We start from the raw sequence: 25,957 nt of genomic DNA on the forward strand, positions 1-25,957 counted from the left end.
AATGAAGGCAGATGTGAGGAGGGAGAAGAGAGTCTAGCAGTATATGAGGGGCGTGGGATTAGCGAGGGTTAGAGTTCAGTAAAGAGACAGCTCTGGGAAAAAAACTGTTCTTTGGTCAGGATGCTTTCTATTGCGCAGCGATAGAAGTTCACCAGGATAGTCGAGGAGAGCTGATTCTTCCTCAGTGTCCTCAGGAAGAAAAGGCGCTGGTGAGCCTTCTTGACCAGGCAGGAGGTGTTGGTTGTCCAGGACATGTCCGCCGAGATATGGATCCCCAGGAACTTGAAACATGCTCAACAACCATTCCATTGATGTGGATGGTGTCGTGTGTTCCTCTTGACTCTTTCCTGAAGTCCACGATGAGCTCCTTCATTTGGTGGTATTGAGGAGTTGGTTATTTTCAGTGCACCATGTGGCCAGGTGCTTGATCTCCTCCCTATAGGCAGTCCCATCATTGTTGCTGATGAGACCAATCACCGTAGTGTCGTCCGCAAACTTGACAATGGAATTAGATCCATACACAGGCTTGCAGTCGGAGGTGAAGAGGGAGTAGAGGAACGGACTTAGCACACAGCCCTGTGGTACACCAGTGTTAAGTATGATGGACTTGGAGCAGGTGGAGCAGGATCGAACATTCTTTGGTCTGTTGGTCAAGAAGTCCAAAATCCAGTTGCACATGAAGGTGTTGATGCCCAGGTCTCCAAGTTTAGCTATTAACTATTGGAATGTTGAATGTTGAGCTGAAGTCAACAAACAGCACGCGTGCATAAGTGTTCTTATTGTTCAGATGTGTGAGCACAGAGTGCAGTGCCATGGAAACGGCATCCTCTGTGCTCCTATTGCTACGGTAGGCAAACTGGTGTGAGTCCAATGTGGATGGTAGGGAGTCTTTTAGGTGTGCCAGGCTCAGCCGCTCAAAGCACTTCATAACGATGGGTGTGAGTGCTACAGGACGGTAGTCGTTAAGGCACATCGGACTGGAGTGTTTTGGTACTGGCATAATGGAAGTTTTATAATGCATATAAATGACACTGATTTTAAATAAATGATTTTACAATCTTAATGATACTTACACTTATTTTTTTTTCTCAGCAATGTTAACAATTGTCCGTGAGCGAAATCTCCTCCCATCCGTTGTCTCTGATTAGCCTTTCGCAAGGATTCCTGGGTAGTTAAAGTGTGTGGAGCTTCACTGAAGACCGCTTCAAGGGTACACAGGGGGTGCTGCTGAGCACACACACTTCAGAGCGTTAACATGATGAATGGGACGGCCTACGGACTCGTAGACTCAGCGAGCACGCGCAATTTAAGTCCACGAGACCGAAAGTCCACATGAAGTGCACCATTTGGGACAGGGCCGAAGTGAGCTATCCGTAGTTTCCTCCGGACACAACATGTTACAAGTACCCTGACTTTGAAACAAATTTAAATAATTTAATATGATCATAGCTTGAACTTTTGATTTCAGCTTTGTCATAAACATTACTGGACGGCACAGGATTAGTTGATCCTCCTCTTCAACCGTAGAAAATACACTAATACCTGCCCTTAAAAGATCTTGTTCTGTGTTTCACTCCTTCCTTCAGACTCACCCTACTGTGACTTATGCACAGCTAAATACACTTTTTTTCACTTTTCTTCCTGGAACTACAGTATGTAGGTGTTGTTTCTGGTGAGACACACTATAGGTGCTCTCCGCATGTGGTTCCCCCAGTAGTGGAGAGTGAACGACTGATCCCAGCAAAACGTTCCCTCACCATGTTCCCAGTTTTGCTCGTTCCTTTGTGAACTGTTCCACAAATATTTCTTAGTGGGTTTTGAATAGTTATTTTGTATTTAGCTGTGCATAAGTCACAGTAGAGTGAGTTTGAAGGAAAGAGAGAAACACAGAACAGATAAAGACCTTTTAAGGGCAGTTATTAGTGTATTTTCTACGGTTGAAGAGGAGGATCAACTAATCCTGTGCCGTCCAGTAATGTTTATGACAAAGCTGAATCTGATATTTGTAATGCCTAACCAGCAGAGGGAGCTCTCACCAGACACTGACTGTGATCCACGCCCTCTGCTTCCTCTACACTCATTTCCTGTTTGTTTTAATCAAAGACCATGCACTCATTGCGAAGTATCCATAAATGTTAATGAATGCATTAATTATCAAACATGTATAACATGTAGTTAAAGGGATAGTTCACCCAAAATTATTTAAATTTGTTTCAAAGTCAGGGTACTTCTTATTCCTTACTAAAAGAGGCAGTTTGATTAGGTTTATCCATAAACTATCAAACATGTATAATGGGGCTGGTGATGGCAGCCCCATGTATATGGATATATACATATCGCAATATATACATTTGCGATATTTGATAATTTCGATATATTGTGCAGCCCTACTAATTACTATAAATACTCCTGGCTGGAAAACTGTGCTAATTAGTAGGGCTGCATGATATTGCAGAAAAATTGCCACTGACATATACGTATATATGTATGCACGATATATATATACTATATATCAACTACTGCCAAAGTGAGCTTTAAGTAAAAGTTTAATGTTAATCATTTAAATTGTGTCATATAGCTTGATGTTACTATTTTTTTTACTTTAGATAATAGGTAATTCTTGATACTATCTACAAACTCAACCACCTGCGTCCTGAAACTGCAGCCACCGCTATATCATCCAGTTCGATAGGTGGCGCTGTCACTGAATTAGTGCTAATTAGTGCAGAATTAGTGCTAATTAGTGCTAATTAGTGCAGAATTAGTGCTAATTAGTATGGCTGCACGATATTGCAGAAAAATTGCCACTGATACTAAAATACTGAGGAGGACTTTTACTTTCTGAACCTGGACTTTACACCTCTGCTTTTTATTATCATTAGTTCATGTTGAATTAAGTATTGATTCAGGTATTAGTACATGATTATTCATATACCCTTATTGTAAAGCGTTACCGGAAAAATAATGTATGATTTGAATCTTCTGCTTGTTATGCTGGTATGGTTTATGGTTTAATTTATTAATAAATATCACAATGATCACTGAGATATACTGTGTTTCAGGCACCAGTGGAGTGGATGATGTTCATGTGTTCATCAGTTCTGGTGTAAATGTGCGTCTGTCCTGTAATAATGCTCTTTCTGACTGCAAATCAACTACATGGAACTACAGCAGATTCAGAAATTCAGCAGCAGTTGAACTGATTACTTTAGGGATAAAGAATAAAAACACAGAGAGACATGAGAGACTGAGTCTGGCGTCTGACTGCTCTCTGAACATCAAGAACGTCACAGAAGAAGATTATGGATCTTACACCTGCAGACAATATGTGAATGGACAGAAACAAGGAACTGATGCACGTGTTTATCTGCATGTTCTTCATGGTAAGTTTATGATTATGTGGTTAATTTACTGTAAAATTATTCCTTTAAACTCAGATGATGATTGAAGAGTCTGTGATTTGTGTCTTGTGTTCAGTTTCAGTGTCTCCATCTTCATCATCATCTTCATCCTCACAGACTGAGATCAGTCCAGGCCGCTCTGTGACTCTCTCCTGTCAGTTGTATTTAGGTACTGTATTCTCCTGTGATGATCGGGTCAGTTCTGAGGGAGTTGAGCTGTTGTGGGTGAATCAGGCTGGTGTTGATCTGAAGTCAGACTCCAGATATCAGATATTATCATCATCACATCAACATCACTGTATCATCACTCTGACTACAACACTCCTGAATGAAGATAACAACAGAGAGTGGAGATGTCAGCTTACTCACAGAAATCAACTCCAGACCTCAGTCACACACACTGTCAAGTATTCAGGTGAGAAAACACTCTTTTCTGACAGATTTGTGAAAACTTTCACAGACTGTGTCTACTCTTTCTGATGGCTTTATACGTTTGGCAATTGTAAAATATTAGTGGTCAAACTAATTTGTCAGTGGTTTGATTTGTCAGTGAGTTTTGATACAGTGGTCTTGTTCAGTGTGTTGTCTGATGCAAAATGATCATAATATACAGCTCCTGTGATAAATTAATACAATCATAGTGAGCGTCACACTGATGCGGAGCCGCTCTACACTATAGCAGTTTGTCAGATAAATGCCTTGACATTGTGTAATCATATTTCTGTTTCCATCTTGTTTTTAATAGTTGTAAGATCAACTACAGCAACAGCACTGACTCCAGACACCACAGCAAACTCTCTGAATCCAGGTGTGTATGAACGAACTACAGCAGCAACTCCTACACACGCTTCATGATCACATGATCACTGTCACACATCATCACTCTCGCTTCAGTGCTTTACACTGGCTCTCACAGACTGGTTTATCATCACAAATATTATCTACATAAAGAAGCTCTTTAGTCAGATTTGTTAGTGAGTCTATGACATTTTGATACATGCATATGACTTGTACTTTCTGTTGTCTGATGCAAAATAATTATAAATATTATCCAGCTAGTGTATCTCACGCCATCCCATGATAAATTAATAAAATCATAGTGAGGATTTATTTATTCTATTTCCATCTGAAACATCAACTACAACAACAGCACTGACTCCAGGTGTGTATGTTCATCATCCTCATTTGACCGACTCATGGAGTTTTCTAGAATCAGTTTCTGAATCCTCTCTGGAGTTGTTCAAACAGCTGATCACAAATTTTTATTTGTCATTAAATGTGTTTTGTTTGTAATATACATCACTTTCTAATTCCATTCTCTTGTACATCACCTACAATCCCGTAATGTAAAAAGTACCTGTCATTAAATGTCAGACACATCTTTCTCATCCAGACAGTCCTAAACAATCATGTCACATTCATTTAGTTAACATATGAGGTACAGTCTGCTAGTGTACAGATATCAATATCAATTTCAATATCAATTTCTATAAAATCATCATAACAAGCATCGATTTACTTGCAGTGATTGTGATTGTTGTTGCCGCTTCATTCGCTCTTCTCCTTCTGGCTCTTATTCTCTGTGTGATTCGTAAAAAAAGAGCAGGTGAGTTTTTCATATTTTGTAACAACAGACGAAAACATCTGATAAAATAAATATGTAATTGAGACAAATTTATTTCTCTAAAAGTGAAGAGAAATCAATGAGTTAACAAAAATAATGTTTCTATTCTACAACACTAGAATTCTTCTAGACTCTTTTAAAAACGATTGTAATCTGCATTAGAGACTGTGTGTGTGTTTGATCATAAACTTTCCGTGACATTATGTTTCAGGGAACAGAAGAGGGACTGGTGACTCTGTGGTAAGTATTAATAACCATGAGTTATTAATGTCTATAAGGACTGACCCTGAAATATGACACACTTATTAGTCAGATTAGAAATGTCAGCGTTCTCAGCAGAAAGTTCTGTCAGTCTTGTCTTAGTTTAATGTGTGTTTGTTAGTGTTGTGTTTGAGCACACGACTCTGTCTTTATTTGTGTTGGCCATGTGTTCCTCTTGTCCCGCCTCCTAGTTTCCAATTCCAATGTTAACCTGTTCTTTGTCTGAGTGTGTGTTCGCCTGTTATTTGTCTGTGTGTGTGTTCCCCTGTTCTTTGTCAGAGTTGTGTTCACCTGTTTTTTGTCTGTGTGATTGCTCACCTGTTCTTTGTCTGAGTGTGTGTTTACCTGTTCTTTGTCTGTGTATGTTCGTCTGTTCTTTGTCTGAGTGTGTGTTCGTCTGTTCTTTGTCTGAGTGTGTGTTCGCCTGTTCTTTGTCTGAGTGTGTGTTTGTCTCTTCTTTGTCTGAGTGTGTGTTTGTCTGTTCTTTGTCTGAGTGTGTGTTCGCCTGTTCTTTGTCTGTGTGTGTTCGCATGTTCTTTGTCTGAGTGTGTGTTCACCTGTTCTTTGTCTGAGTATGTGTTCACCACAAAAAACAGGTGAACACACACTCAGACTAATAACGGGTGAACACACACTCAGACTAAGAACGGGTGAACAGACAAAGAACTGATGAACACACACTCAGACAAAGAACAGGTGAACACACAGTCAGACAAACTACAGGGGAACACACAGTCAGGCAAAGAACAGGTGAGCTGTCTGAGTGTGTGTTCACCTGTTCTTTGTCTGAGTGTGTGTTCGCCTGTTCTTTGACTGCGTGTGTGTTCGCCTGTTTTCTGTCTGAGTGTGTGTTCGCCTGTTTTTTGTCTGAGTGTGTGCTCACCTGTTCTTTGTCTGAGTGTGTGTTCGCATGTTCTTTGTCTGAGTGTGTGTTCGCCTGTTTTTTGTCTGAGTGTGTGTTCGCCTGTTTTTTGTCTGAGTGTGTGTTCACCTGTTCTTTGTCTGAGTGTGTGCTCACCTGTTCTTTGTCTGAGTGTGTGTTCACCTGTTCTTTGTCTGAGTGTGTGTTTGCCTGTTCTTTGTCTGAGTGTGTGCTCACCTGTTCTTTGTCTGAGTGTGTGCTCACCTGTTCTTTGTCTGAGTGTGCGTTCATCTGTTCTTTGTCTGAGTGTGTGTTTGCCTGTTCTTTGTCTGAGTGTGTGTTCACCTGTTATTTGTCTGAGTGTGTGTTCACCTATTCTTTGTCTGAGTGTGTGTTCACCTGTTCTTTGTCTGAGTGTGTGTTCACCTGTTCTTTGTCTGATTGTGTGCTCACCTGTTCTTTGTCTGAGTGAGTGTTCGCATGTTCTTTGTCTGAGTGTGTGTTCGACTGTTCTTTATCTGAGTGTGTGCTCACCTGTTCTTTGTCTGAGTGTGTGCTCACCTGTTCTTTGTCTGAGTGTGCGTTCGTCTGTTCTTTGTCTGAGTGTGTGTTTGCCTGTTCTTTGTCTGAGTGTGTGTTCACCTGTTATTTGTCTGAGTGTGTTCACCTGTTCTTTGTCTGAGTGTGTGTTCACCTGTTATTTGTCTGAGTGTGTGTTCACCTGTTCTTTGTCTGAGTGTGTGTTTGCCTGTTCTTTGTGTGAGTGTGTGTTCACCTGTTATTTGTCTGAGTGTGTGTTCACCTGTTCTTTGTCTGAGTGTGTGTTCACCTGTTCTTTGTCTGAGTGTGTGTTCACATGTTCTTTGGCTGAGTGTGTGCTCACCTATTCTTTGTCTGAGTGTGTGTTCGCATGTTCTTTGTCTGAGTGTGTGTTCGCATGTTCTTCGTCTGAGTGTGTGTTCACCTGTTCTTTGTCTGAGTGTGTGTTCGTCTGTTTTTTGTCTGAGTGTGTGTTCGCATGTTCTTTGTCTGAGTGTGTGTTCGACTGTTTTTTGTCTGAGTGTGTGTTCGCCTGTTTTTTGTGTGTGCTCACCTGTTCTTTGTCTGAGTGTGTGCTCACCTGTTCTTTATCTGAGTGTGTGTTCACCTGTTCTTTGTCTGAGTGTGTGTTCGCATGTTCTTTGTCTGAGTGTGTGTTCACCTGTTCTTTGTCTGAGTGTGTGCTCACCTGTTCTTTGTCTGAGTGTGTGTTCGCATGTTCTTTGTCTGAGAGTGTGTTCGACTGTTTTTTGTCTGAGTGTGTGTTCTCCTGCTTTTTGTGTGTGCTCACCTGTTCTTTGTCTGAGTGTGTGCTCACCTGTTCTTTATCTGAGTGTGTGTTCACCTGTTCTTTGTCTGAGTGTGTGTTCACTGGTTCTTTTTCTGAGTGTGTGCTCACCTGTTCTTTGTCTGAGTGTGTGTTCACCTGTTCTTTGTCTGAGTGTGTGTTCACCTGTTATTTGTCTGAGTGTGTGTTCACCTGTTCTTTGTCTGAGTGTGTGTTCACCTGTTCTTTGTCTGAGTGTGTGTTCACCTGTTCTTTGGCTGAGTGTGTGCTCACCTATTCTTTGTCTGAGTGTGTGTTCGCCTGTTCTTTGTCTGAGTGTGTGTTCGCCTGTTCTTTGTCTGAGTGTGTGTTCACCTGTTATTTGTGTGAGTGTGTGTTCACCTGTTATTTGTCTGAGTGTGTGTTCACCTGTTCTTTGTCTGAGTGTGTGCTCACCTGTTCTTTGTCTGAGTGTGTGTTCACCTGTTCTTTGGCTGAGTGTGTGCTCACCTGTTCTTTGTCTGAGTGTGTGTTCACCTGTTCTTTGGCTGAGTGTGTGCTCACCTATTCTTTGTCTGAGTGTGTGTTCGCATGTTCTTTGTCTGATTGTGTGTTCGCATGTTCTTTGTCTGAGTGTGTGTTCACCTGTTCTTTGTCTGAGTGTGTGTTCGTCTGTTTTTTGTCTGAGTGTGTGTTCGTCTGTTTTTTGTCTGAGTGTGTGTTCGCATGTTCTTTGTCTGAGTCTGTGTTCGACTGTTTTTTGTCTGAGTGTGTGTTCGCCTGTTTTTTGTGTGTGCTCACCTGTTCTTTGTCTGAGTGTGTGCTCACCTGTTCTTTATCTGAGTGTGTGTTTGCCTGTTCTTTGTGTGAGTGTGTGTTCACCTGTTATTTTTCTGAGTGTGTGTTCACCTGTTCTTTGTATGAGTGTGTGTTCACCTGTTCTTTTTCTGAGTGTGTGTTCACCTGTTCTTTGGCTGAGTGTGTGCTCACCTATTCTTTGTCTGAGTGTGTGTTCGCATGTTCTTTGTCTGAGTGTGTGTTCGCATGTACTTTGTCTGAGTGTGTGTTCGCATGTTATTTGTCTGAGTGTGTGTTCACCTGTTATTTGTCTGAGTATGTGTTCACCTGTTCTTTGTCTGAGTGTGTGTTTGCCTGTTCTTTGTGTGAGTGTGTGTTCACCTGTTATTTGGCTGAGTGTGTGTTCACCTGTTCTTTGTCTGAGTGTGTGTTCACCTGTTCTTTGTATGAGTGTGTGTTCACCTGTTCTTTGGCTGAGTGTGTGCTCACCTATTCTTTGTCTGAGTGTGTGTTCGCATGTTCTTTGTCTGTGTGTGTTCGCATGTTCTTTGTCTGAGTGTGTGTTCACCTGTTCTTTGTCTGAGTATGTGTTCACCACAAAAAACAGGTGAACACACACTCAGACTAATAACGGGTGAACACACACTCAGACTAAGAACGGGTGAACAGACAAAGAACTGATGAACACACACTCAGACAAAGAACAGGTGAACACACACTCAGACAAACTACAGGCGAACACACACTCAGGCAAAGAACAGGTGAGCTGTCTGAGTGTGTGTTCACCCGTTCTTTGTCTGAGTGTGTGTTCGCCTGTTCTTTGACTGCGTGTGTGTTCGCCTGTTTTCTGTCTGAGTGTGTGTTCGCCTGTTTTTTGTCTTTGTTCTTTGTCTGAGTGTGTGTTCGCCTGTTCTTTGACTGCGTGTGTGTTCGCCTGTTTTCTGTCTGAGTGTGTGTTCGCCTGTTTTTTGTCTGTGTGTTCACCTGTTCTTTTTCTGAGTGTGTGCTCACCTTTTCTCTGTCTGAGTGTGTGTTCGCATGTTCTTTGTCTGAGTGTGTGTTCGCCTGTTTTGTGTCTGAGTGTGTGTTCGCCTGTTTTTTGTCTGAGTGTGTGTTCACCTGTTCTTTGTCTGAGTGTGTGCTCACCTGTTCTTTGTCTGAGTGTGTGTTCACCTGTTCTTTGTCTGAGTGTGTGTTTGCCTGTTCTTTGTCTGAGTGTGTGCTCACCTGTTCTTTGTCTGAGTGTGTGCTCACCTGTTCTTTGTCTGAGTGTGCGTTCGTCTGTTCTTTGTCTGAGTGTGTGTTTGCCTGTTCTTTGTCTGAGTGTGTGTTCACCTGTTATTTGTCTGAATGTGTGTTCACCTGTTCTTTGTCTGAGTGTGTGCTCACCTGTTCTTTGTCTGAGTGAGTGTTCGCATGTTCTTTGTCTGAGTGTGTGTTCGACTGTTCTTTGTCTGAGTGCGTGTTCACCTGTTCTTTGTCTGAGTGTGTGCTCACCTGTTCTTTGTCTGAGTGTGCGTTCGTCTGTTCTTTGTCTGAGTGTGTGTTTGCCTGTTCTTTGTCTGAGTGTGTGTTCACCTGTTATTTGTCTGAGTGTGTGTTCACCTGTTCTTTGTCTGAGTGCGTGTTCCCCCGTTATTTGTCTGAGTGTGTGTTCACCTGTTCTTTGTCTGAGTGTGTGTTTGCCTGTTCTTTGTGTGAGTGTGTGTTCACCTGTTATTTGTCTGAGTGTGTGTTCACCTGTTCTTTGTCTGAGTGTGTGTTCACCTGTTCTTTGTCTGAGTGTGTGTTCACCTGTTCTTTGGCTGAGAGTGTGCTCACCTATTCTTTGTCTGAGTGTGTGTTCGCATGTTCTTTGTCTGAGTGTGTGTTCTCATGTTCTTTGTCTGAGTGTGTGTTCACCTGTTCTTTGTCTGAGTGTGTGTTCGTCTGTTTTTTTCTGAGTGTGTGTTCGCATGTTCTTTGTCTGAGTGTGTGTTCGACTGTTTTTTGTCTGAGTGTGTGTTCGCCTGTTTTTTGTGTGTGCTCACCTGTTCTTTGTCTGAGTGTGTGCTCACCTGTTCCTTATCTGAGTGTGTGTTCACCTGTTCTTTGTCTGAGTGTGTGTTCGCATGTTCTTTGTCTGAGTGTGTGTTCACCTGTTCTTTGTCTGAGTGTGTGCTCACCTGTTCTTTGTCTGAGTGTGTGTTCGCATGTTCTTTGTCTGAGTATGTGTTCGTCTGTTTTTTGTCTGAGTGTGTGTTCGCATGTTCTTTGTCTGAGTGTGTGTTCGACTGTTTTTTGTCTGAGTGTGTGTTCGCCTGTTTTTTGTGTGTGCTCACCTGTTCTTTGTCTGAGTGTGTGCTCACCTGTTCTTTATCTGAGTGTGTGTTTGCCTGTTCTTTGTGTGAGTGTGTGTTCACCTGTTATTTGTCTGAGTGTGTGTTCACCTGTTCTTTATCTGAGTGTGTGTTCACCTGTTCTTTGTCTGAGTGTGTGTTCGCATGTTCTTTGTCTGAGTGTGTGTTCGCATGTTTTTTGTCTGAGTGTGTGTTCGACTCTTTTTTGTCTGAGTGTGTGTTCGCCTGTTTTTTGTGTGTGCTCACCTGTTCTTTGTCTGAGTGTGTGCTCACCTGTTCTTTATCTGAGTGTGTGTTCACCTGTTCTTTGTCTGAGTGTGTGTTCACCTGTTCTTTGGCTGAGTGTGTGCTCACCTATTCTTTGTCTGAGTGTGTGCTCACCTGTTCTTTATCTGAGTGTGTGTTTGCCTGTTCTTTGTGTGAGTGTGTGTTCACCTGTTCTTTGTCTGAGTGTGTGTTCACCTGTTCTTTGTCTGAGTGTGTGTTCACCTGTTCTTTGGCTGAGTGTGTGCTCACCTATTCTTTGTCTGAGTGTGTGTTCGCATGTTCTTTGTCTGAGTGTGTGTTCGCATGTTCTTTGTCTGAGTGTGTGTTCGCATGTTCTTTGTCTGAGTGTGTGTTCACCTGTTATTTGTCTGAGTGTGTGTTCACCTGTTCTTTGTCTGAGTGTGTGTTTGCCTGTTCTTTGTGTGAGTGTGTGTTCACCTGTTATTTGTCTGAGTGTGTGTTCACCTGTTCTTTGTCTGAGTGTGTGTTCACCTGTTCTTTGTCTGAGTGTGTGTTCACCTGTTCTTTGGCTGAGTGTGTGCTCACCTATTCTTTGTCTGAGTGTGTGTTCGCATGTTCTTTGTCTGAGTGTGTGTTCGCATGTTCTTTGTCTGAGTGTGTGTTCGTCTGTTTTTTGTCTGAGTGTGTGTTCACCTGTTCTTTGTCTGAGTGTGTGCTCACCTGTTCTTTTTCTGAGTGTGTGTTCGCATGTTCTTTGTCTGAGTGTGTGTTCGACTGTTTTTTGTCTGAGTGTGTGTTTGCCTGTTTTTTGTGTGTGCTCACCTGTTCTTTGTCTGAGTGTGTGCTCACCTGTTCTTTATCTGAGTGTGTGTTCACCTGTTCTTTGTCTGAGTGTGTGTTCACTGGTTCTTTTTCTGAGTGTGTGCTCACCTGTTCTTTGTCTGAGTGTGTGTTCACCTGTTCTTTGTCTGAGTGTGTGTTCACCTGTTCTTTGTCTGAGTGTGTGTTCACCTGTTCTTTGTCTGAGTGTGTGTTCACCTGTTCTTTGGCTGAGTGTGTGCTCACCTATTCTTTGTCTGAGTGTGTGTTCGCATGTTCTTTTTCTGAGTGTGTGTTCGCCTGTTCTTTGTCTGAGTGTGTGTTCACCTGTTCTTTGTCTGAGTGTGTGTTCGCATGTTCTTTGTCTGAGTGTGTGTTCGACTGTTTTTTGTCTGAGTGTGTGCTCACCTATTCTTTGTCTGAGTGTGTGTTCGCATGTTCTTTGTCTGAGTGTGTGTTCGCATGTTCTTTGTCTGAGTGTGTGTTCACCTGTTCTTTGTCTGAGTGTGTGTTCGTCTGTTTTTTGTCTGAGTGTGTGTTCGCATGTTCTTTGTCTGAGTGTGTGTTCGACTGTTTTTTGTCTGAGTGTGTGTTCGCCTGTTTTTTGTGTGTGCTCACCTGTTCTTTGTCTGAGTGTGTGCTCACCTGTTCTTTTATCTGAGTGTGTGTTCACCTGTTCTTTGTCTGAGTGTGTGTTCACATGTTCTTTGTCTGAGTGTGTGTTCACCTGTTCTTTGTCTGAGTGTGTGCTCACCTGTTCTTTGTCTGAGTGTGTGTTCGCATGTTCTTTGTCTGAGTGTGTGTTCGACTGTTTTTTGTCTGAGTGTGTGTTCGCCTGTTTTTTGTGTGTGCTCACCTGTTCTTTGTCTGAGTGTGTGCTCACCTGTTCTTTATCTGAGTGTGTGTTCACCTGTTCTTTGTCTGAGTGTGTGTTCACTGGTTCTTTTTCTGAGTGTGTGCTCACCTGTTCTTTGTCTGAGTGTGTGTTCGCCTGTTCTTTGTCTGAGTGTGTGTTCACCTGTTCTTTGTCTGAGTGTGTGTTCACCTGTTATTTGTCTGAGTGTGTGTTCACCTGTTCTTTGTCTGAGTGTGTGTTCACCTGTTCTTTGTCTGAGTGTGTGTTCGTCTGTTTTTTGTCTGAGTGTGTGTTCACCTGTTCTTTGTCTGAGTGTGTGCTCACCTGTTCTTTTTCTGAGTGTGTGTTCGCATGTTCTTTGTCTGAGTGTGTGTTCGACTGTTTTTTGTCTGAGTGTGTGTTTGCCTGTTTTTTGTGTGTGCTCACCTGTTCTTTGTCTGAGTGTGTGCTCACCTGTTCTTTATCTGAGTGTGTGTTCACCTGTTCTTTGTCTGAGTGTGTGTTCACTGGTTCTTTTTCTGAGTGTGTGCTCACCTGTTCTTTGTCTGAGTGTGTGTTCGCATGTTCTTTTTCTGAGTGTGTGTTCGCCTGTTCTTTGTCTGAGTGTGTGTTCACCTGTTCTTTGTCTGAGTGTGTGTTCGCATGTTCTTTGTCTGAGTGTGTGTTCGACTGTTTTTTGTCTGAGTGTGTGCTCACCTATTCTTTGTCTGAGTGTGTGTTCGCATGTTCTTTGTCTGAGTGTGTGTTCGCATGTTCTTTGTCTGAGTGTGTTTTCACCTGTTCTTTGTCTGAGTGTGTGTTCGTCTGTTTTTTGTCTGAGTGTGTGTTCGACTGTTTTTTGTCTGAGTGTGTGTTCGCCTGTTTTTTGTGTGTGCTCACCTGTTCTTTGTCTGAGTGTGTGCTCACCTGTTCTTTTATCTGAGTGTGTGTTCACCTGTTCTTTGTCTGAGTGTGTGTTCGCATGTTCTTTGTCTGAGTGTGTGTTCACCTGTTCTTTGTCTGAGTGTGTGCTCACCTGTTCTTTGTCTGAGTGTGTGTTCGCATGTTCTTTGTCTGAGTGTGTGTTCGACTGTTTTTTGTCTGAGTGTGTGTTCGCCTGTTTTTTGTGTGTGCTCACCTGTTCTTTGTCTGAGTGTGTGCTCACCTGTTCTTTATCTGAGTGTGTGTTCACCTGTTCTTTGTCTGAGTGTGTGTTCACTGGTTCTTTTTCTGAGTGTGTGCTCACCTGTTCTTTGTCTGAGTGTGTGTTCGCCTGTTCTTTGTCTGAGTGTGTGTTCGCCTGTTCTTTGTCTGAGTGTGTGTTCACCTGTTCTTTGTCTGAGTGTGTGTTCACCTGTTATTTGTCTGAGTGTGTGTTCACCTGTTCTTTGTCTGAGTGTGTGTTCACCTGTTCTTTGTCTGAGTGTGTGTTCGTCTGTTTTTTGTCTGAGTGTGTGTTCACCTGTTCTTTGTCTGAGTGTGTGCTCACCTGTTCTTTTTCTGAGTGTGTGTTCGCATGTTCTTTGTCTGAGTGTGTGTTCGACTGTTTTTTGTCTGAGTGTGTGTTTGCCTGTTTTTTGTGTGTGCTCACCTGTTCTTTGTCTGAGTGTGTGCTCACCTGTTCTTTATCTGAGTGTGTGTTCACCTGTTCTTTGTCTGAGTGTGTGTTCACTGGTTCTTTTTCTGAGTGTGTGCTCACCTGTTCTTTGTCTGAGTGTGTGTTCGCCTGTTCTTTGTCTGAGTGTGTGTTCACCTGTTCTTTGTCTGAGTGTGTGTTCACCTGTTCTTTGTCTGAGTGTGTGTTCACCTGTTCTTTGGCTGAGTGTGTGCTCACCTATTCTTTGTCTGAGTGTGTGTTCGCATGTTCTTTTTCTGAGTGTGTGTTCGCCTGTTCTTTGTCTGAGTGTGTGTTCACCTGTTCTTTGTCTGAGTGTGTGTTCGCATGTTCTTTGTCTGAGTGTGTGTTCGACTGTTTTTTGTCTGAGTGTGTGCTCACCTATTCTTTGTCTGAGTGTGTGTTCGCATGTTCTTTGTCTGAGTGTGTGTTCGCATGTTCTTTGTCTGAGTGTGTGTTCACCTGTTCTTTGTCTGAGTGTGTGTTCGTCTGTTTTTTGTCTGAGTGTGTGTTCGCATGTTCTTTGTCTGAGTGTGTGTTCGACTGTTTTTTGTCTGAGTGTGTGTTCGCCTGTTTTTTGTGTGTGCTCACCTGTTCTTTGTCTGAGTGTGTGCTCACCTGTTCTTTTATCTGAGTGTGTGTTCACCTGTTCTTTGTCTGAGTGTGTGTTCGCATGTTCTTTGTCTGAGTGTGTGTTCACCTGTTCTTTGTCTGAGTGTGTGCTCACCTGTTCTTTGTCTGAGTGTGTGTTCGCATGTTCTTTGTCTGAGTGTGTGTTCGACTGTTTTTTGTCTGAGTGTGTGTTCGCCTGTTTTTTGTGTGTGCTCACCTGTTCTTTGTCTGAGTGTGTGCTCACCTGTTCTTTATCTGAGTGTGTGTTCACCTGTTCTTTGTCTGAGTGTGTGTTCACTGGTTCTTTGTCTGAGTGTGTGCTCACCTGTTCTTTGTCTGAGTGTGTGTTCGCCTGTTCTTTGTCTGAGTGTGTGTTCACCTGTTCTTTGTCTGAGTGTGTGTTCACCTGTTATTTGTCTGAGTGTGTGTTCACCTGTTCTTTGTCTGAGTGTGTGTTCACCTGTTCTTTGTCTGAGTGTGTGTTCACCTGTTCTTTGGCTGTCTGAGTGTGTGTTCACCTGTTCTTTGGCTGAGTGTGTGCTCACCTATTCTTTGTCTGAGTGTGTGTTCGCATGTTCTTTGTCTGAGTGTGTGTTCGCATGTTCTTTGTCTGAGTGTGTGTTCGCCTGTTCTTTGTCTGAGTGTGTGTTCACCTGTTATTTGTGTGAGTGTGTGTTCACCTGTTATTTGTCTGAGTGTGTGTTCACCTGTTCTTTGTCTGAGTGTGTGTTCACCTGTTCTTTGTCTGAGTGTGTGTTCACCTGTTCTTTGGCTGAGTGTGTGCTCACCTATTCTTTGTCTGAGTGTGTGTTCGCATGTTCTTTGTCTAAGTGTGTTCGCATGTTCTTTGTCTGAGTGTGTGTTCACCTGTTCTTTGTCTGAGTGTGTGTTCACCTGTTCTTTGTCTGAGTGTGTGTTCACTGGTTCTTTTTCTGAGTGTGTGCTCACCTGTTATTTGTCTGAGTGTGTGTTCGCCTGTTCTTTGTCTGAGTGTGTGTTCACCTGTTCTTTGTCTGAGTGTGTGTTCACCTGTTATTTGTCTGAGTGTGTGTTCATCTGTTCTTTGTCTGAGTGTGTGTTCACCTGTTCTTTGGCTGAGTGTGTGCTCACCTATTCTTTGTTTGAGTGTGTGTTCGCCTGTTCTTTGTCTGAGTGTGTGTTCACCTGTTCTTTGTCTGAGTGTGTGTTCACCTGTTATTTGTGTGAGTGTGTGTTCACCTGTTATTTGTCCGAGTGTGTGTTCACCTGTTCTTTGGCTGAGTGTGTGTTCACCTGTTCTTTGGCTGAGTGTGTGTTCACCTGTTCTTTGGCTGAGTGTGTGCTCACCTATTCTTTGTCTGAGTGTGTGTTCGCATGTTCTTTGTCTGAGTGTGTGTTCGCATGTTCTTTGTCTGAGTGTGTGTTCACCTGTTCTTTGTCTGAGTGTGTGTTCGTCTGTTTTTGTCTGAGTGTGTGTTCGCATGTTCTTTGTCTGAGTGTGTGTTCGACTGTTTTTTGTCTGAGTGTGTGTTCGCCTGTTTTTTGTGTGTGCTCACCTGTTCTTTGTCTGAGTGTGTGCTCACCTGTTCTTTATCTGAGTGTGTGTTTGCCTGTTCTTTGTGTGAGTGTGTGTTCACCTGTTATTTGTCTGAGTGTGTGTTCACCTGTTCTTTGTCTGAGTGTGTGTTCACCTGTTCTTTGTCTGAGTGTGTGTTCACCTGTTCTTTGGCTGAGTGTGTGCTCACCTATTCTTTGTCTGAGTGTGTGTTCGCATGTTCTTTGTCTGAGTGTGTGTTCGCATGTTCTTTGTCTGAGTGTGTGTTCGTCTGTTTTTTGTCTGAGTGTGTGTTCACCTGTTCTTTGTCTGAGTGTGTGCTCACCTGTTCTTTTTCTGAGTGTGTGTTCGCATGTTCTTTGTCTGAGTGTGTGTTCGACTGTTTTTTGTCTGAGTGTGTGTTTGCCTGTTTTTTGTGTGTGCTCACCTGTTCTTTGTCTGAGTGTGTGCTCACCTGTTCTTTATCTGAGTGTGTGTTCACCTGTTCTTTGTCTGAGTGTGTGTTCACTGGTTCTTTTTCTGAGTGTGTGCTCACCTGTTCTTTGTCTGAGTGTGTGTTCACCTGTTCTTTGTCTGAGTGTGTGTTCACCTGTTCTTTGTCTGAGTGTGTGTTCACCTGTTCTTTGTCTGAGTGTGTGTTCACCTGTTCTTTGGCTGAGTGTGTGCTCACCTATTCTTTGTCTGAGTGTGTGTTCGCATGTTCTTTTTCTGAGTGTGTGTTCGCCTGTTCTTTGTCTGAGTGTGTGTTCACCTGTTCTTTGTCTGAGTGTGTGTTCGCATGTTCTTTGTCTGAGTGTGTGTTCGACTGTTTTTTGTCTGAGTGTGTGCTCACCTATTCTTTGTCTGAGTGTGTGTTCGCATGTTCTTTGTCTGAGTGTGTGTTCGCATGTTCTTTGTCTGAGTGTGTGTTCACCTGTTCTTTGTCTGAGTGTGTGTTCGTCTGTTTTTTGTCTGAGTGTGTGTTCGCATGTTCTTTGTCTGAGTGTGTGTTCGACTGTTTTTTGTCTGAGTGTGTGTTCGCCTGTTTTTTGTGTGTGCTCACCTGTTCTTTGTCTGAGTGTGTGCTCACCTGTTCTTTTATCTGAGTGTGTGTTCACCTGTTCTTTGTCTGAGTGTGTGTTCGCATGTTCTTTGTCTGAGTGTGTGTTCACCTGTTCTTTGTCTGAGTGTGTGCTCACCTGTTCTTTGTCTGAGTGTGTGTTCGCATGTTCTTTGTCTGAGTGTGTGTTCGACTGTTTTTTGTCTGAGTGTGTGTTCGCCTGTTTTTTGTGTGTGCTCACCTGTTCTTTGTCTGAGTGTGTGCTCACCTGTTCTTTATCTGAGTGTGTGTTCACCTGTTCTTTGTCTGAGTGTGTGTTCACTGGTTCTTTTTCTGAGTGTGTGCTCACCTGTTCTTTGTCTGAGTGTGTGTTCGCCTGTTCTTTGTCTGAGTGTGTGTTCACCTGTTCTTTGTCTGAGTGTGTGTTCACCTGTTATTTGTCTGAGTGTGTGTTCACCTGTTCTTTGTCTGAGTGTGTGTTCACCTGTTCTTTGTCTGAGTGTGTGTTCGTCTGTTTTTTGTCTGAGTGTGTGTTCACCTGTTCTTTGTCTGAGTGTGTGCTCACCTGTTCTTTTTCTGAGTGTGTGTTCGCATGTTCTTTGTCTGAGTGTGTGTTCGACTGTTTTTTGTCTGAGTGTGTGTTTGCCTGTTTTTTGTGTGTGCTCACCTGTTCTTTGTCTGAGTGTGTGCTCACCTGTTCTTTATCTGAGTGTGTGTTCACCTGTTCTTTGTCTGAGTGTGTGTTCACTGGTTCTTTTTCTGAGTGTGTGCTCACCTGTTCTTTGTCTGAGTGTGTGTTCGCCTGTTCTTTGTCTGAGTGTGTGTTCACCTGTTCTTTGTCTGAGTGTGTGTTCACCTGTTCTTTGTCTGAGTGTGTGTTCACCTGTTCTTTGGCTGAGTGTGTGCTCACCTATTCTTTGTCTGAGTGTGTGTTCGCATGTTCTTTTTCTGAGTGTGTGTTCGCCTGTTCTTTGTCTGAGTGTGTGTTCACCTGTTCTTTGTCTGAGTGTGTGTTCGCATGTTCTTTGTCTGAGTGTGTGTTCGACTGTTTTTTGTCTGAGTGTGTGCTCACCTATTCTTTGTCTGAGTGTGTGTTCGCATGTTCTTTGTCTGAGTGTGTGTTCGCATGTTCTTTGTCTGAGTGTGTTTTCACCTGTTCTTTGTCTGAGTGTGTGTTCGTCTGTTTTTTGTCTGAGTGTGTGTTCGACTGTTTTTTGTCTGAGTGTGTGTTCGCCTGTTTTTTGTGTGTGCTCACCTGTTCTTTGTCTGAGTGTGTGCTCACCTGTTCTTTTATCTGAGTGTGTGTTCACCTGTTCTTTGTCTGAGTGTGTGTTCGCATGTTCTTTGTCTGAGTGTGTGTTCACCTGTTCTTTGTCTGAGTGTGTGCTCACCTGTTCTTTGTCTGAGTGTGTGTTCGCATGTTCTTTGTCTGAGTGTGTGTTCGACTGTTTTTTGTCTGAGTGTGTGTTCGCCTGTTTTTTGTGTGTGCTCACCTGTTCTTTGTCTGAGTGTGTGCTCACCTGTTCTTTATCTGAGTGTGTGTTCACCTGTTCTTTGTCTGAGTGTGTGTTCACTGGTTCTTTTTCTGAGTGTGTGCTCACCTGTTCTTTGTCTGAGTGTGTGTTCGCCTGTTCTTTGTCTGAGTGTGTGTTCGCCTGTTCTTTGTCTGAGTGTGTGTTCACCTGTTCTTTGTCTGAGTGTGTGTTCACCTGTTATTTGTCTGAGTGTGTGTTCACCTGTTCTTTGTCTGAGTGTGTGTTCACCTGTTCTTTGTCTGAGTGTGTGTTCGTCTGTTTTTTGTCTGAGTGTGTGTTCACCTGTTCTTTGTCTGAGTGTGTGCTCACCTGTTCTTTTTCTGAGTGTGTGTTCGCATGTTCTTTGTCTGAGTGTGTGTTCGACTGTTTTTTGTCTGAGTGTGTGTTTGCCTGTTTTTTGTGTGTGCTCACCTGTTCTTTGTCTGAGTGTGTGCTCACCTGTTCTTTATCTGAGTGTGTGTTCACCTGTTCTTTGTCTGAGTGTGTGTTCACTGGTTCTTTTTCTGAGTGTGTGCTCACCTGTTCTTTGTCTGAGTGTGTGTTCGCCTGTTCTTTGTCTGAGTGTGTGTTCACCTGTTCTTTGTCTGAGTGTGTGTTCACCTGTTCTTTGTCTGAGTGTGTGTTCACCTGTTCTTTGGCTGAGTGTGTGCTCACCTATTCTTTGTCTGAGTGTGTGTTCGCATGTTCTTTTTCTGAGTGTGTGTTCGCCTGTTCTTTGTCTGAGTGTGTGTTCACCTGTTCTTTGTCTGAGTGTGTGTTCGCATGTTCTTTGTCTGAGTGTGTGTTCGACTGTTTTTTGTCTGAGTGTGTGCTCACCTATTCTTTGTCTGAGTGTGTGTTCGCATGTTCTTTGTCTGAGTGTGTGTTCGCATGTTCTTTGTCTGAGTGTGTGTTCACCTGTTCTTTGTCTGAGTGTGTGTTCGTCTGTTTTTTGTCTGAGTGTGTGTTCGCATGTTCTTTGTCTGAGTGTGTGTTCGACTGTTTTTTGTCTGAGTGTGTGTTCGCCTGTTTTTTGTGTGTGCTCACCTGTTCTTTGTCTGAGTGTGTGCTCACCTGTTCTTTTATCTGAGTGTGTGTTCACCTGTTCTTTGTCTGAGTGTGTGTTCGCATGTTCTTTGTCTGAGTGTGTGTTCACCTGTTCTTTGTCTGAGTGTGTGCTCACCTGTTCTTTGTCTGAGTGTGTGTTCGCATGTTCTTTGTCTGAGTGTGTGTTCGACTGTTTTTTGTCTGAGTGTGTGTTCGCCTGTTTTTTGTGTGTGCTCACCTGTTCTTTGTCTGAGTGTGTGCTCACCTGTTCTTTATCTGAGTGTGTGTTCACCTGTTCTTTGTCTGAGTGTGTGTTCACTGGTTCTTTGTCTGAGTGTGTGCTCACCTGTTCTTTGTCTGAGTGTGTGTTCGCCTGTTCTTTGTCTGAGTGTGTGTTCACCTGTTCTTTGTCTGAGTGTGTGTTCACCTGTTATTTGTCTGAGTGTGTGTTCACCTGTTCTTTGTCTGAGTGTGTGTTCACCTGTTCTTTGTCTGAGTGTGTGTTCACCTGTTCTTTGGCTGTCTGAGTGTGTGTTCACCTGTTCTTTGGCTGAGTGTGTGCTCACCTATTCTTTGTCTGAGTGTGTGTTCGCATGTTCTTTGTCTGAGTGTGTGTTCGCATGTTCTTTGTCTGAGTGTGTGTTCGCCTGTTCTTTGTCTGAGTGTGTGTTCACCTGTTATTTGTGTGAGTGTGTGTTCACCTGTTATTTGTCTGAGTGTGTGTTCACCTGTTCTTTGTCTGAGTGTGTGTTCACCTGTTCTTTGTCTGAGTGTGTGTTCACCTGTTCTTTGGCTGAGTGTGTGCTCACCTATTCTTTGTCTGAGTGTGTGTTCGCATGTTCTTTGTCTAAGTGTGTTCGCATGTTCTTTGTCTGAGTGTGTGTTCACCTGTTCTTTGTCTGAGTGTGTGTTCACCTGTTCTTTGTCTGAGTGTGTGTTCACTGGTTCTTTTTCTGAGTGTGTGCTCACCTGTTATTTGTCTGAGTGTGTGTTCGCCTGTTCTTTGTCTGAGTGTGTGTTCACCTGTTCTTTGTCTGAGTGTGTGTTCACCTGTTATTTGTCTGAGTGTGTCTTCATCTGTTCTTTGTCTGAGTGTGTGTTCACCTGTTCTTTGGCTGAGTGTGTGCTCACCTATTCTTTGTTTGAGTGTGTGTTCGCCTGTTCTTTGTCTGAGTGTGTGTTCACCTGTTCTTTGTCTGAGTGTGTGTTCACCTGTTATTTGTGTGAGTGTGTGTTCACCTGTTATTTGTCTGAGTGTGTGTTCACCTGTTCTTTGGCTGAGTGTGTGTTCACCTGTTCTTTGGCTGAGTGTGTGTTCACCTGTTCTTTGGCTGAGTGTGTGCTCACCTATTCTTTGTCTGAGTGTGTGTTCGCATGTTCTTTGTCTGAGTGTGTGTTCGCATGTTCTTTGTCTGAGTGTGTGTTCACCTGTTCTTTGTCTGAGTGTGTGTTCGTCTGTTTTTGTCTGAGTGTGTGTTCGCATGTTCTTTGTCTGAGTGTGTGTTCGACTGTTTTTTGTCTGAGTGTGTGTTCGCCTGTTTTTTGTGTGTGCTCACCTGTTCTTTGTCTGAGTGTGTGCTCACCTGTTCTTTATCTGAGTGTGTGTTTGCCTGTTCTTTGTGTGAGTGTGTGTTCACCTGTTATTTGTCTGAGTGTGTGTTCACCTGTTCTTTGTCTGAGTGTGTGTTCACCTGTTCTTTGTCTGAGTGTGTGTTCACCTGTTCTTTGGCTGAGTGTGTGCTCACCTATTCTTTGTCTGAGTGTGTGTTCGCATGTTCTTTGTCTGAGTGTGTGTTCGCATGTTCTTTGTCTGAGTGTGTGTTCGCATGTTCTTTGTCTGAGTGTGTGTTCACCTGTTATTTGTCTGAGTGTGTGTTCACCTGTTCTTTGTCTGAGTGTGTGTTTGCCTGTTCTTTGTGTGAGTGTGTGTTCACCTGTTATTTGTCTGAGTGTGTGTTCACCTGTTCTTTGTCTGAGTGTGTGTTCACCTGTTCTTTGGCTGAGTGTGTGCTCACCTATTCTTTGTCTGAGTGTGTGTTCGCATGTTCTTTGTCTGAGTGTGTGTTCGCATGTTCTTTGTCTGAGTGTGTGTTCACCTGTTCTTTGTCTGAGTGTGTGTTCGTCTATTTTTTGTCTGAGTGTGTGTTCACCTGTTCTTTGTCTGAGTGTGTGCTCACCTGTTCTTTGTCTGAGTGTGTGTTCGCATGTTCTTTGTCTGAGTGTGTGTTCGACTGTTTTTTGTCTGAGTGTGTGTTTGCCTGTTTTTTGTGTGTGCTCACCTGTTCTTTGTCTGAGTGTGTGCTCACCTGTTCTTTATCTGAGTGTGTGTTCACCTGTTCTTTGTCTGAGTGTGTGTTCACTGGTTCTTTTTCTGAGTGTGTGCTCACCTGTTCTTTGTCTGAGTGTGTGTTCGCCTGTTCTTTGTCTGAGTGTGTGTTCACCTGTTCTTTGTCTGAGTGTGTGTTCACCTGTTATTTGTCTGAGTGTGTGTTCACCTGTTCTTTGTCTGAGTGTGTGTTCACCTGTTCTTTGGCTGAGTGTGTGCTCACCTATTCTTTGTCTGAGTGTGTGTTCGCATGTTCTTTTTCTGAGTGTGTGTTCGCCTGTTCTTTGTCTGAGTGTGTGTTCACCTGTTCTTTGTCTGAGTGTGTGCTCACCTGTTCTTTGTCTGAGTGTGTGTTCGCATATTCTTTGTCTGAGTGTGTGTTCGACTGTTTTTTGTCTGAGTGTGTGTTCGCCTGTTTTTTGTGTGTGCTCACCTGTTCTTTGTCTGAGTGTGTGCTCACCTGTTCTTTATCTGAGTGTGTGTTCACCTGTTCTTTGTCTGAGTGTGTGTTCGCATGTTCTTTGTCTGAGTGTGTGTTCACCTGTTCTTTGTCTGAGTGTGTGCTCACCTGTTCTTTTTCTGAGTGTGTGTTCGCATGTTCTTTGTCTGAGTGTGTGTTCGACTGTTTTTTGTCTGAGTGTGTGTTCACCTGTTTTTTGTGTGTGCTCACCTGTTTTTTGTCTGAGTGTGTGCTCACCTGTTCTTTATCTGAGTGTGTGTTTGCCTGTTCTTTTTGTGAGTGTGTGTTCACCTGTTATTTGTCTGAGTGTGTGTTCACCTGTTCTTTGTCCGAGTGTGTGTTCACCTATTCTTTGTCTGAGTGTGTGTTCGCATGTTCTTTTTCTGAGTGTGTGTTCGCCTGTTCTTTGTCTGAGTGTGTGTTCACCTGTTCTTTGTCTGAGTGTGTGCTCACCTGTTCTTTGTCTGAGTGTGTGTTCGCATATTCTTTGTCTGAGTGTGTGTTCGACTGTTTTTTGTCTGAGTGTGTGTTCGCCTGTTTTTTTGTGTGTGCTCACCTGTTCTTTGTCTGAGTGTGTGCTCACCTGTTCTTTATCTGAGTGTGTGTTCACCTGTTCTTTGTCTGAGTGTGTGTTCGCATGTTCTTTGTCTGAGTGTGTGTTCACCTGTTCTTTGTCTGAGTGTGTGCTCACCTGTTCTTTTTCTGAGTGTGTGTTCGCATGTTCTTTGTCTGAGTGTGTGTTCGACTGTTTTTTGTCTGAGTGTGTGTTCACCTGTTTTTTGTGTGTGCTCACCTGTTTTTTGTCTGAGTGTGTGCTCACCTGTTCTTTATCTGAGTGTGTGTTTGCCTGTTCTTTTTGTGAGTGTGTGTTCACCTGTTATTTGTCTGAGTGTGTGTTCACCTGTTCTTTGTCCGAGTGTGTGTTCACCTGTTCTTTGGCTGAGTGTGTGCTCACCTATTCTTTGTCTGAGTGTGTGTTCGCATGTTCTTTGTCTGAATGTGTGTTCGCATATTCTTTGTCTGAGTGTGTGTTCGCATGTTCTTTGTCTGAGTGTGTGTTCACCTGTTATTTGTCTGAGTGTGTGTTCACCTGTTCTTTGTCTGAGTGTGTGTTTGCCTGTTCTTTGTGTGAGTGTGTGTTCACCTGTTATTTGTCTGAGTGTGTGTTCACCTGTTCTTTGTCTGAGTGTGTGTTCACCTGTTCTTTGTCTGAGTGTGTGTTCACCTGTTCTTTGGCTGAGTGTGTGCTCACCTATTCTTTGTCTGAGTGTGTGTTCGCATGTTCTTTGTCTGAGTGTGTGTTCGCATGTTCTTTGTCTGAGTGTGTGTTCACCTGTTCTTTGTCTGAGTGTGTGTTCGTCTGTTTTTTGTCTGAGTGTGTGTTCACCTGTTCTTTGTCTGAGTGTGTGCTCACCTGTTCTTTGTCTGAGTGTGTGTTCGCATGTTCTTTGTCTGAGTGTGTGTTTGCCTGTTTTTTGTGAGTGCTCACCTGTTCTTTGTCTGAGTGTGTGCTCACCTGTTCTTTATCTGAGTGTGTGTTCACCTGTTCTTTGTCTGAGTGTGTGTTCACTGGTTCTTTTTCTGAGTGTGTGCTCACCTGTTCTTTGTCTGAGTGTGTGTTCGCCTGTTCTTTGTCTGAGTGTGTGTTCGACTGTTTTTTGTCTGAGTGTGTGTTCGCCTGTTTTTTGTGTGTGCTCACCTGTTCTTTTTGTCTGAGTGTGTGCTCACCTGTTCTTTATCTGAGTGTGTGTTTGCCTGTTCTTTTTGTGAGTGTGTGTTCACCTGTTATTTGTCTGAGTGTGTGTTCACCTGTTCTTTGTCCGAGTGTGTGTTCACCTGTTCTTTGGCTGAGTGTGTGCTCACCTATTCTTTGTCTGAGTGTGTGTTCGCATGTTCTTTGTCTGAATGTGTGTTCGCATATTCTTTGTCTGAGTGTGTGTTCGCATGTTCTTTGTCTGAGTGTGTGTTCACCTGTTATTTGTCTGAGTGTGTGTTCACCTGTTCTTTGTCTGAGTGTGTGTTTGCCTGTTCTTTGTGTGAGTGTGTGTTCACCTGTTATTTGTCTGAGTGTGTGTTCACCTGTTCTTTGTCTGAGTGTGTGTTCACCTGTTCTTTGTCTGAGTGTGTGTTCACCTGTTCTTTGGCTGAGTGTGTGCTCACCTATTCTTTGTCTGAGTGTGTGTTCGCATGTTCTTTGTCTGAGTGTGTGTTCGCATGTTCTTTGTCTGAGTGTGTGTTCACCTGTTCTTTGTCTGAGTGTGTGTTCGTCTGTTTTTTGTCTGAGTGTGTGTTCACCTGTTCTTTGTCTGAGTGTGTGCTCACCTGTTCTTTGTCTGAGTGTGTGTTCGCATGTTCTTTGTCTGAGTGTGTGTTTGCCTGTTTTTTGTGTGTGCTCACCTGTTCTTTGTCTGAGTGTGTGCTCACCTGTTCTTTATCTGAGTGTGTGTTCACCTGTTCTTTGTCTGAGTGTGTGTTCACTGGTTCTTTTTCTGAGTGTGTGCTCACCTGTTCTTTGTCTGAGTGTGTGTTCGCATGTTCCTTGTCTGAATGTGTGTTCGCATATTCTTTGTCTGAGTGTGTGTTCGCATGTTCTTTGTCTGAGTGTGTGTTCACCTGTTATTTGTCTGAGTGTGTGTTCACCTGTTCTTTGTCTGAGTGTGTGTTTGCCTGTTCTTTGTGTGAGTGTGTGTTCACCTGTTATTTGTCTGAGTGTGTGTTCACCTGTTCTTTGTCTGAGTGTGTGTTCACCTGTTCTTTGTCTGAGTGTGTGTTCGCATGTTCTTTGTCTGAGTGTGTGTTTGCCTGTTTTTTGTGTGTGCTCACCTGTTCTTTGTCTGAGTGTGTGCTCACCTGTTCTTTATCTGAGTGTGTGTTCACCTGTTCTTTGTCTGAGTGTGTGTTCACCTGTTCTTTGGCTGAGTGTGTGCTCACCTATTCTTTGTCTGAGTGTGTGTTCGCATGTTCTTTGTCTGAGTGTGTGTTCGCATGTTCTTTGTCTGAGTGTGTGTTCACCTGTTCTTTGTCTGAGTGTGTGTTCGTCTATTTTTTGTCTGAGTGTGTGTTCACCTGTTCTTTGTCTGAGTGTGTGCTCACCTGTTCTTTGTCTGAGTGTGTGTTCGCATGTTCTTTGTCTGAGTGTGTGTTCGACTGTTTTTTGTCTGAGTGTGTGTTTGCCTGTTTTTTGTGTGTGCTCACCTGTTCTTTGTCTGAGTGTGTGCTCACCTGTTCTTTATCTGAGTGTGTGTTCACCTGTTCTTTGTCTGAGTGTGTGTTCACTGGTTCTTTTTCTGAGTGTGTGCTCACCTGTTCTTTGTCTGAGTGTGTGTTCGCCTGTTCT

General features: G+C 43.3%; 1 protein-coding gene across 1 annotated transcript in view; it reads left to right on the forward strand.

The window, feature by feature from the left end:
• Window positions 1-2,744: 2,744 nt before the first annotated feature.
• Window positions 2,745-25,957, forward strand: part of LOC143746111 (uncharacterized) — a 61,871-nt gene continuing 38,658 nt past the window's right edge. Inside the window, exons 1-5 of the mRNA XM_077237876.1 lie at window positions 2,745-3,383; window positions 3,478-3,816; window positions 4,147-4,209; window positions 4,927-5,007; window positions 5,237-5,265. Coding sequence (XP_077093991.1) covers window positions 3,035-3,383; window positions 3,478-3,816; window positions 4,147-4,209; window positions 4,927-5,007; window positions 5,237-5,265 — 861 coding nt within the window. The 5' untranslated portion in view covers window positions 2,745-3,034. The remainder of the gene's footprint in view (window positions 3,384-3,477; window positions 3,817-4,146; window positions 4,210-4,926; window positions 5,008-5,236; window positions 5,266-25,957) is intronic.

Source organism: Siphateles boraxobius, unplaced genomic scaffold, assembly GCF_051911475.1.
Source record: "Siphateles boraxobius isolate OS27281-9 unplaced genomic scaffold, OSU_SipBor_1 21, whole genome shotgun sequence".
Taxonomy (NCBI): Eukaryota; Metazoa; Chordata; class Actinopteri; order Cypriniformes; family Leuciscidae; genus Siphateles; species Siphateles boraxobius.